At 49.1% G+C, this 11,662-nt stretch overlaps 1 protein-coding gene across 2 annotated transcripts in view; it reads right to left on the reverse strand.

The window, feature by feature from the left end:
- TBC1D22A (TBC1 domain family member 22A) overlaps positions 1 to 2,314 on the reverse strand; it is a 741,029-nt gene extending 738,715 nt beyond the window's left edge. The window contains exon 1 of one of the 2 annotated variants that reach the window (XM_040412231.1): positions 2,008 to 2,314. In XM_040412231.1, coding sequence (XP_040268165.1) covers positions 2,008 to 2,069 — 62 coding nt within the window. In that variant the 5' untranslated portion in view covers positions 2,070 to 2,314. The remainder of the gene's footprint in view (positions 1 to 2,007) is intronic. The other variant, XM_040412223.1, reaches the window with a different exon arrangement.
- Between the last annotated feature and the right edge of the window lie 9,348 nt (positions 2,315 to 11,662).

The raw sequence follows: 11,662 nt of genomic DNA on the forward strand, positions 1-11,662 counted from the left end.
CGCGCCCTTTGATGAATGGTAGGGAAAAGTCTAAGGCGTATTGGTAAACCGTAGACTTTTTTTTTTCAAGGAGTAAAATGGCCTGAACAGGTGTGTTTGACTCTTGTACAGGCGTTCTTGTGACCTCTGATGGAGATGTAAATCACGTCTACAAGGCCACGTGCACACATCCGTTTTCCGACTGCGCTTTCCATCCATATCTGTCACATGCCGACATAACTGACCCAAGTTCACAGGATCATAAGGGTCCATGATGCTGTGCCTTTGAGTCAGTTAATCACGCAGTGGGTCCCAGACACCCGCAAGAAATACGGAGGAATAACACATCCGGAACGCGGAGCCTAAAGAATAGTATTTAGAGTCTGCAGCCTGAGGCTCTGCCTTTCATACAGTGGATCCCCCCACCAAACACGGCCAGGGTTCCAGGAGGGTAAACCCCCTCCCCTCCATGGAATGGAAGAATACGGCAGTGTCCTGTGCAACAGGAACTACTCAGGACACAAGAAGGCAAACAGCAGCAGCGGTCGTGCCAGGTGCCGATGCCAGCTACTTTACATACTGCAAACCCAGTCACTGTAGAATTCTAGGACACACTTGGATATGTTATTCAACAGGGCTAATCTCCAGTGTTTCAGCCCAAAATAAGTACGTAGCATGCTTCTTTCTAGGGTGGTGCTAAAAAACCACCTGGGAAACTGCTGAATGGGCACAGGGTTACAGAAACATGATCTCATTGCAAGGGACGACGCAAACTTGTGTGATTTTGGAGCAAAAGCCATGCTGAAACCAGTGTCAAATGTAATATGTAAAGTTAAAGGGGTTGTCTGGGTTCAGAGCTGAACTGGGACATATCCCAATCTTCACCCCTCCGGCCCCCCTGATATGAACATCACAGCATTTCACGCTCCGATGCTCTCTCTTGCCCTGCGCTGATTTGCACAGGCACCTATTCAGTATTCAATGACGTCACCATCTCTGATGAGCGGGCTTTCGGGCTGCCCTAGCCATTTTATAGGAAGCCTGCCCATTAGTACAGTCACCAGGCTCAAAGCTGGGCGGAAGCGTCCACCTAAGAGTCCCCATGCAGAACCAGGTACGTCGCCAAATCTCCTAAAGAAGCCTGAATAGTGCAGGGCAAAGCAGAGCATGAAATACTCCAATGCTCATATTAGGGAGGCTGCCTGGGTGAAAATGTCAGTATATCCGGCTTTAGGTCTGAACCCAGACAACCCCTTTAAAATAAAAAAAATTTAATACAAGGAATAGGATAACACGTTTCAAAGGGGGTCTGCCTTATTTATCTGATGAAAGATAGGTCATTAACAGTGCTGAGCAAGCTTCTGTTTTCAAGTTATCGCTAAGAATCCCGTTATGGATCCCACTACCGTGGACCGTCCGTGGTAGCAGAATCCATAACGGAATTGTTAAATAACCAGAACTTTGTACACCGAAACTTGAAGACAGAAGTTCGCTCCTCCCTAGCCATCCGATGTAGGGTGATGTGACATGGCGTAGGAAGAGGCCGCGGAGGGGGTGCAGGGAGTCGGACCCCTACCGATCAGATACTGATGACCTATCCTGAGGATATATAAATCCCGGAAAACCCGTTTAGATTGATACCAACCACTCGTACCCCTACTGCCACTGTAGTGAAGACAGCAGCAGGATCAGACACTTGCTGCTTACACTGGGGAGAGCCGGTATACAATGGATAGTTCACATGTGATGGAGAAGCTGCGGCTGTCACACCAGCCCCTCTGTTCTCTAGGACAAGGCTCCCACCTGATCCCCACCCTCCAGGATTCATTGGACACTATTCACACTCCTCCTGAGATCACCGCATCAGATTTCACATTAGACCCTGGAGGCATCACTGATTCTTCCTTTACATGGAAGCATGCAATAGTCACTGCGTGTAATACACACCAGAGAACCGCACTGCACTCCCCCCAGCACTGACAGATCATGGAGAGCTGTCCCTTCCCTGACATGTCCCCTGTCACGCACCTTCCCGGCATTTTAGCGACGTTCCTCTTCCAGAACTGCTTTCTCCCTGTGTCGCTCGCCATTTTCTCCCCACATTACCGGCTCGCAGGGATTACGAGATGAATCGCGACCGGTTGATTTATTGTACAGAAAAAAAAAAACCCTATCCACTGTGACTGGGAGCCGCCATGTTTGAACCCGCAACATTCGGCCCCGCCATTGGACGACTTGACATACTGAGGAAGGCTGACCAATCTCAAGTGTCAATGCTCAGCGATACGGAAGTCAACAAAGTTTTGCCAGCACTTAAAGAGCCGTGTAGTCAGTGTGACGTAAAGCAGTGCGTCGTGTGTGGAGCGCCATGTTGTTGGTTGTCACAGAGCGGGCGGGAAGATGATTGGCCGCACCTGAAGCTGTGTGTGGTGAATGAGGGAAGGGGTGCCTCAGACTGAGAGCTAGAAATGGGCGTATAGTGAGGGAAGGGGTGCCTCAGACTGAGAGCTAGAAATGGACGTATAGTGAGGGAAGGGGTGCCTCAGACTGAGAGCTAGAAATGGACGTATAGTGAGGGAAGGGGTGCCTCAGACTGAGAGCTAGAAATGGACTTATAGTGAGGGAAGGGGTGCTTCAGACTGAGAGCTAGAAATGGACTTATAGTGAGGGAAGGGGTGCTTCAGACTGAGAGCTAGAAATGGACGTATAGTGAGGGAAGGGGTGCCTCAGACTGAGAGCTAGAAATGGACGTATAGTGAGGGAAGGGGTGCCTCAGAATGAGAGCTAGAAATGGATGTGTAGTGAGGGAAGGGGTGCCTCAGACTGAGAGCTAGAAATGGACGTATAGTGAGGGAAGGGGTGCCTCAGACTGAGAGCTAGAAATGGGCGTATAGTGAGGGAAGGGGTGCCTCAGACTGAGAGCTAGAAATGGACGTATAGTGAGGGAAGGGGACGGGGTTCCTCAGACTGAGAGCTAGAAATGGACGTCTAGTGAGGGAAGGGGTGCCTCAGACTGAGAGCTAGAAATGGACGTCTAGTGAGGGAAGGGGACGGGGTGCCTCAGACTGAGAGCTAGAAATGGACGTCTAGTGAGGGAAGGGGTGCCTCAGACTGAGAGCTAGAAATGGACGTATAGTGAGGGAAGGGGACGGCGTGCCTCAGACTGAGAGCTAGAAATGGACGTCTAGTGAGGGAAGGGGTGCCTCAGACTGAGAGCTAGAAATGGACGTCTAGTGAGGGAAGGGGTGCCTCAGACTGAGAGCTAGAAATCGACGTATAGTGAGGGAAAGGGACGGGGTGCCTCAGACTGAGAGCTAGAAATGGACGTATAGTGAGGGAAGGGGTGCCTCAGACTGAGAGCTAGAAATGGACCTATAGTGAGGGAAGGGGTGCTTCAGACTGAGAGCTAGAAATGGACTTATAGTGAGGGAAGGGGTGCCTCAGAATGAGAGCTAGAAATGGATGTGTAGTGAGGGAAGGGGTGCCTCAGACTGAGAGCTAGAAATGGACTTATAGTGAGGGAAGGGGTGCTTCAGACTGAGAGCTAGAAATGGACGTATAGTGAGGGAAGGGGTGCCTCAGAATGAGAGCTAGAAATGGATGTGTAGTGAGGGAAGGGGTGCCTCAGACTGAGAGCTAGAAATGGACGTATAGTGAGGGAAGGGGTGCCTCAGACTGAGAGCTAGAAATGGGCGTATAGTGAGGGAAGGGGTGCCTCAGACTGAGAGCTAGAAATGGACGTATAGTGAGGGAAGGGGACGGGGTGCCTCAGACTGAGAGCTAGAAATGGACGTCTAGTGAGGGAAGGGGTGCCTCAGACTGAGAGCTAGAAATGGACGTATAGTGAGGGAAGGGGACGGGGTGCCTCAGACTGAAAGCTAGAAATGGACGTCTAGTGAGGGAAGGGGTGCCTCAGACTGAGAGCTAGAAATGGACGTATAGTGAGGGAAGGGGACGGGGTGCCTCAGACTGAGAGCTAGAAATGGACGTCTAGTGAGGGAAGGGGTGCCTCAGACTGAGAGCTAGAAATGGACGTCTAGTGAGGGAAGGGGTGCCTCAGACTGAGAGCTAGAAATCGACGTATAGTGAGGGAAAGGGACGGGGTGCCTCAGACTGAGAGCTAGAAATGGACGTATAGTGAGGGAAGGGGTGCCTCAGACGGAGAGCTAGAAATGGACGTATAGTCTGGAAGTTATTTCTGTATTTCTAATGTATTCTCTATAGCAGGAAACACTATAGAAATAGGAAGTTGTTTTGTGATGTGGAGGGTTTTTTTTCACACATTTTTTCCATGGGAGTTTATTTTTTTAAGGAAGCCTATTTGTCCCTGGAGCTCCGTATTGAAAACCGGAAGGAATCTCCCTGGCCTGTTGTCAGTGGGAATCTACGCTGCCGTTCTTTTGGCCGTGAATAATCTCCGTGCAGATTTCCAGATCGCGTCAAGAAGTCACAGTATTGCCCCTACTTCCCAACTTTGTAAACGAACAAAGATGGCCGCAGCAAATTTTTTCCGCACTAGACCACGCCTCTAACTCCGCCCAAAACAACTGTACACCTAATCCCACCCAGTCCCCTTAATGCCCCATATAGTAATAATTCCCCCTTCATGCCACCGCACAGTATTTTTGTCCACGTTATGCCTCCACAGAATTATGCCCAGTTATGTGCTCCCAGTAATATGCCCACATTGTGGCCCCGGTAATATGCCCACATTGTTCCCCCCCCAAAAAAATATGCCCACATTGTCCCCCCCGTAACATGACCACGTTGTGCCCCTCACAGAATGTAAAAAATAAAATAAACAGTACATACTTAACTTCTTCCTAGCAGCAGCAGGACATGGGCTATTCTAGTCTGTGAAGGCGGAGCTGAGGCTGACTGCCGTCTGGCCCCGCCCCCACACAGACCAGAGTTGTGGAGATTCGACAGAGGGGAGGGATGATGAAGCAGGGAGTCGATGCCCGCTCTCTGCTACATCATTATACACAGGCAACTGTCTCCTATGGACACAGAGACAACTGCCAGAAAGCGGGACATACCTACCCCATATCGGATACGGGACTGTCCCACCGAATCCGGGACAGTTGGTAGGTATGACGTAGGATTTCACCATAGCTGGTTTTTCCAATCACAAGGCTGGTACTGGTAAATGTGTATAAAATGTATCTGCCCACTCGCGCTACCGTGGCCACTTGACACTCCTCACCCGTAAGGGAATCGCTGCTAGGTTCCCAAACACAGTCTGCTGCTTGGACTGGTGAAATCTGAACACACATATATAAAAGGAGTCTGGTTTTTGAAACAACCAGAGTGGGAACCTGTGCTCAGGCGACGAAGGAGCCCGACTGGCTCAGAAACGCGTCGGATAGATTTTGTCCCCTGAAGGCATCCATACAGAGTGCGGTGACGTCACATGCCGAAATTCCCGGACTTCAAACTGGTGGTTCCCTCGTACTAGTGATTTGCTGCCGGCCAGAGCCTCACTCACGCTAGAAGGTTGAACCAGAAGCCATCCGGATACCAGCTTCCCTGCAATAACAAGGAGGATCTTCCACGCATAGATCGCTCTCCTATAAGGTACCAATCCATAGAACTTTTTATTTGTGTCTCTAAACCCTTGACTACACCGTAATCAGCGCAGGTTCCCACTCTGGTTGTTTCAAAAACCAGACTCCTTTTATATACGTGGTACTGGTAAATGTTTTTTACCGCCATTGTTAAAGGGCTTGTCCAAGTTATTTTTATTGATGACTAGGGATGAGCGAATCGACTTCGGCTGAAACATCCGAAGTCGATTTGCATAAGACTTCGTTAGAATACTGTACGGAGCAAGCGCTCCATAAAGTATTAGAATGTATTGACTTCGATGAGCTGAAGTTATTACTTTACAAAGTCTCGTGAGACTTCAGGCAATAACTTCATAAATGACTACTATCTACTGTAAAAAAAAAAAAACTTTTACCAAACTCTGTTTCGGTGCCAAGTGGTAGCTTGCCTGTCTGTGCTAACTCATTGGTCGCAGGGTAAATGTTGGAGCAGGGCGTGGAATGCAATTAAAGGGGTTGTCCAAAATATTTTCATTGATGGCCTATCCTCAGGATACAGTAGGTCATCAATATCAGATCAGTGGGAGCGTTTAACACCCGGCACCCCCACTGATCAGCTGGTTGAAGAGAAGGCTGCGTGCCGTGTCAGCTCTGCCTCCTCCTGAGGATAGGTCATTGATAAAAATATCTTGGACGACCCCTTTAATTGCATTCCACTCCCTGCTCCAACATTTACCCTGCGACCAATGAGTTAACACAGACAGGCAAGATCTAGTGACGTCAATGCACCTACTGCACTTAAAGGGGTTGTCCCATGAAAAATATTCTACATTGTTTTTAAACCAATTCCTGGAGCTGAATACTTTTGTAATTCTATGTATTTAAAAACATTGTACAACCCCTGGGTTATTCAATAAAATGTATCTGTATGGCGCCACCTGCTGTTTGTATTTTGTTTCCTATTTCTTTGTCCTGCTTACTGAGAAGGCTGCACATGCTCAATTTCATCCTTTCACTGCCTCCTGAGCAGTGATAGGGAGAGCTAAGACACGCCCCCTTAGCTCCAGCAGAAATACACTCACGTTGAGTTGAGCTTGATATAAATCTAGCAGGGCATTGAATGGGGAGATCTCTGGATCCATGTGAGGTACAGGGCTGGTTCCAGGTGTGTGTTAGAAAAATATTGTTATGGGGGGACGTGGTCTGCCGCGGTGCTGCCAAGACGTGTTTCGGAGAGCTGTCTGACTTATCCTGACAATCCTTGGCCCTCAACGGATATCAGCTGCAGAACAGCCCAGCTGCCCAGTACCAGCTAGTACATATTATTTTCATTGATCTTAAACCGACTGGACCGGAGATTTGCCTCCTCTACAACAGAGGCCTATGCGGCCTAGAAGCCTAACGGCCGCCCGCTCTGAAGCTCCCGGCCTCGAGACCGCAACGCTATCTGACCCAGGAGCTGAGGGTCCCGGTAAGAGAAGTGCTCTCCCCGGACTTTTATTGCTCTGTATATAGAGCCCAGATCTAAAACCGAGTTCTGCCAATCCCCGGTGACCGTCTTGTTTCGCGGCACACCATGCTGACCTGCTCGGTGACACATCGTGAGTGCCTCCTTGTCCTAGCAATCAGTGATACCGCTAACCACTAACACGGTGGAACACCATCTAAGGCACACAACTCACCAGAGTACCAGTTTCTCCAGTTAGATCTACAGTTGCAAGAAAAAGTATGTGAACCCTTTGGAATGATATGGATTTCTGCACAAATTGGTCATAAAATGTGATCTGATCTTCATCTAAGTCACAACAATAGACAATCACAGTCTGCTTAAACTAGTAACACACAAAGAATTAAATGTTGCCATGTTTTTATTGAACACACCATGTAAACATTCACAGTGCAGGTGGAAAAAGTATGTGAACCCCTTGCATTTAATAACTGGTTGAACCTCCTTTGGCAGCAATAACGACAACCAAACGTTTCCTGTAGTTGCAGATCAGACGTGCACAACGGTCAGGAGTAATTCTTGACCATTCCTCTTTACAGAACTGTTTCAGTTCAGCAATATTCTTAGGATGTCTGGTGTGAATCGCTTTCTTGAGGTCATGCCACAGCATCTCAATCGGGTTGAGGTCAGGACTCTGACTGGGCCACTCCAGAAGGCGTATTTTCTTCTGTTTAAGCCATTCTGTTGTTGATTTACTTCTATGCTTTGGGTCGTTGTCCTGTTGCAACACCCATCTTCTGTTGAGCTTCAGCTGGTGGACAGAAGGCCTTAAGTTCTCCTGCAAAATGTCTTGATAAACTTGGGAATTCATTTTTCCTTCGATGATAGCAATCCGTCCAGGCCCTGACGCAGCAAAGCAGCCCCAAACCATGATGCCCCCACAACCATACTTAATAGTTGGGATGAGGTTTTGATGTTGGTGTGCTGTGCCTCTTTTTCTCCACACATAGTGTTGTGTGTTCTTCCAAACAACTCAACTTTGGTTTCATCTGTCCACAGAATATTTTGCCAGTACTGCTGTGGAACATCCAGGTGCTCTTGTGCAAACTGTAAACGTGCAGCAATGTTTTTTTTGGAATATCCTGTATCTGTATTTATTGTTGTTAGTCTCACTATTTTTCACTGGTGAACCACCACTGTGGTAATATTTTATAAGATTATAAGTAAAAGTTACGTTTTAAAGGGATCAATACTGCTGGACACTACTTGATTCTATGATCCTTTCATTGATGTATATTGATTTAGCTGGACAATTATTTTTTTTTTTTATGTTTTTTTTTGGACAGCAGTGGCTTCCTCTGTGGTATCCTCCCATGAAATCCATTCTTGTTTAGTGTTTTACGTATCGTAGATTCGCTAAAAGGATGTTAGCATATGCCAGAGACTTTTGTAATTCTTTAGCTGACACTCTAGGATTCTTCTTCACCTCATTGAGCAGTCTGTGCTGTTCAAATGACATGCCTTAATATCATATCCTACAATGTGAGATGCTTACATTCTCCATCCAAGAGAGGTCAGGAGATTTATTTTCTTAAAAAGAGTAAAGCAGATATTTGTTTGATACAGGAAACTCACTTTAGGAAAACGAACATTCCCACTATGAACAGACTTCATTTTTCCACATGGAATCGTGCAGGATCGGACAATGGCGCGTCAAAGGTCGTAATTATAGGAATGAGCAAACATATTTCCTTATTATTGGTTGATAAATGTGTTGATAACGAGGGCCTCTACCTCTTTATTAAAGGGAAAATAGGTAACACTATGTTCACAATTGGAAATGTCCATGGCCCCAACAAGGATCAAGTCCCTTGGCTCATTAAGGTCTTGAAAATATTCTCTCGCTTCTCAGAGGGGACCTTAGTCTTGGGCGGTGACCTTAATGTTGCTCTGAACCCGCTCATAGACACGTCTACTGGAAAATCGACCCATCAATTTAGGACCTTAGCGAAATAAAACAGTTACTTTGCTCCTTACAACTAGCTGACTCGTTGAGTGCCCTGCACCCCCTCAGATAAGGATTTCAAACAATGCTCGTGTCATGGTCTTACCTTCTTGCTGTTCTCCTTCGTTTGACATGTGCTGGCGGCCATCTTGGTTTCTGGGTTTCTTGTAGCCTTCCACCCTGCGGCTCCTCCTTCCCACTGGGAGGAGCTGGATGCCTAGCTCATATATATAGGAGGTCTGTGGCTTCAGTTCCTTGCTTGGTCCTCCTGTGTTCACATGCTTCTAAGACTGCTGCTTCTGGTTCCTGATCCTGGCTTCGTCTGACTACCCTGCTGGTTCCTGATCCTGGCTTCGTCTGACTACCCTGCTGGTTCCTGATCCTGGCTTCGTCTGACTACCCTGCTGGTTCCTGATCCTGACTTCGTCTGACTACCCTTCTGGTTCCTGATCTCTGGCCTCTCAAAGACTCTGCTTCGGTTTCACCATTCGTTTGGACTCTTGCTTTACAGCTTTATTTTCAATAAAGCCTTCTTATTTTCACTTATCCCTTGTTGTATGTCTGGTTCATGGTTCCGTGACATTAGGACCAAGCCATGAGTTCTGACGGTACAGGGCCATCCTCGCTACCCATGCTGGTTGCCAGACTTGATCAGCAGGATCACCTGTTGGGTCAGTTCGCTGTGGCGTTGCAAACCCTGCTTGAACGCACGGCTCATTTCGCTCCCGTTGCCGATGGGTCGGTTGTCGCTCCTACTGCCGCTCCGGTTGTTGCGCCAGAGTCTACCCCGACACCTGTTGTTGCGCCTGCGGTGTTTCGGGGTATGACCGGTTCTGCCCCTCTTCCACAGCGCTTTGGGGGAGAGCCAACTCAGTGCCGAGGTTTCCTTAACCAGGTGGGCATTTATTTCGAGTTGCTGCCACATGCCTTTCCTACTGAGAGATCAAAGGTGGGCTTCTTGATCTCGCTGCTCTCGGACAAGGCCTTGGCCTGGGCCAGCCCTTTATGGGAGAACAACAATCCGGTGGTTGCCGAGTTTTCCGGTTTTGTTGCTTCTCTTCGGAAGGTATTCGATGTGCCGGCTCGTGCTGCCTCTGCTGCGAAGCTCCTTATGTCCATCAGACAGGGTTCACGATCCGTAGCTGAATACGCCATTGAGTTTCGTACCCTGGCAGCAGAGGTGGGCTGGAATAATGAGGCTCTGGTCGCTGCTTTCTCTCATGGTCTCTCGGATGCCTTGAAGGATGAGGTTGCAGCTAAGGACCTACCAGTGGAGCTCGAGTCTCTTATTTCTTTCCTGATTTTGATTGACACCAGACTCAGGGAGAGACCTTCCTTTAAGGAGAGCCTGCGGAGGTCTTCTAACAGATTGGCGCCTACGTTTGCTGTCCCACCCGTGCCTCCCTCTCCTCCCACGCCTCCTGGGGATGACTTGTCTGGGGGTGAACCCATGCAGCTGGGGTTTGCTCGCCTGTCCGAGGGGGAGAGGGTACTCCGGAGACGCGAGGGTCGATGCATGTACTGTGGTCTCGGTGGGCATTTTCGGTTGGCATGTCCGAACCGTCCGGGAAACGCTCGTACCTGAGATCCTGTCGGGGGCAGATCTTGGGTGGAGTCTCCTCGTCCCCGGTTTCCCGTGTTGACAAACCACTGATCACTGTTGTCCTCTCCTGGGTCGGGGGCTCGGTGACGACCCAGGCGTTGGTGGACTCTGGTGCTGGTGGTTTGTTCATTGATAGTGTGTTCGCTGCCGCCAATTCCATTCCTCTGCAGGCTCGAGGTTCCCCACTGGCTCTTGAGGCGATAGACGGCAGACCCCTTCTGTCGTCACACGTGACTCATGAGACCCTTCCAGTGGGGATAGCCATTGGTGCCGTTCACAGAGAGTCGGTCTGTCTCCAGGTTATTTCGTCTCCACACTACTCGGTGGTCTTGGGGTACCCCTGGCTCCAGAAGCATAATCCGACTTTCGATTGGAGATCGGCCGAGATCCTCTCGTGGTCACCGCAGTGTGGGGCTAGTTGCATCCATGGGTCTGTCAAGTTGCTGTGTACTTCCTCGGACTCTCTGTTGCCTCCTGAATACGAGGAGTACCGGGATGTATTCGATAAGGTGCGCGCGGTTGCCCTACCTCCGCACCGCCCATACGATTGTGCCATAGAGTTACAACCTGGTGCCGTTCCTCCTCGTGGCAAAGTCTATCCACTGTCGGTAGCGGAGAATGAGGCCATGGAGGAGTACGTGAGGGAGGCGCTTTCACGCGGACACATTCGCAAATCCTCGTCCCCGGCAGGGGCTGGATTTTTCTTTGTGAAAAAGAAGGGCGGTGAGTTGAGGCCTTGCATCGATTACAGGGGTCTCAATCGCATCACGATCAAGAACGCTTACCCGATACCCTTGATTTCCGAGCTGTTCGATCGCCTTAAAGGGGCCACGGTCTTTACCAAACTCGACCTGAGGGCGGCATATAACCTGGTAAGGATCAAGGCGGGCGATGAGTGGAAGACCGCATTTAACACCAGGACCGGTCATTATGAATCCTTGGTTATGCCCTTTGGGTTGTGCAATGCGCCCGCAGTCTTTCAGGAATTCATCAACGATGTTTTCCGTGACCTGTTGCAGCAGTGTGTGGTGGTCTATTTGGATGACATCTTGGTATATTCTGAATCCATGGAGGCCCACATT

The sequence above is a fragment of the Bufo bufo genome, chromosome 1 (assembly GCF_905171765.1).
Source record: "Bufo bufo chromosome 1, aBufBuf1.1, whole genome shotgun sequence".
NCBI lineage: Eukaryota > Metazoa > Chordata > Amphibia > Anura > Bufonidae > Bufo > Bufo bufo.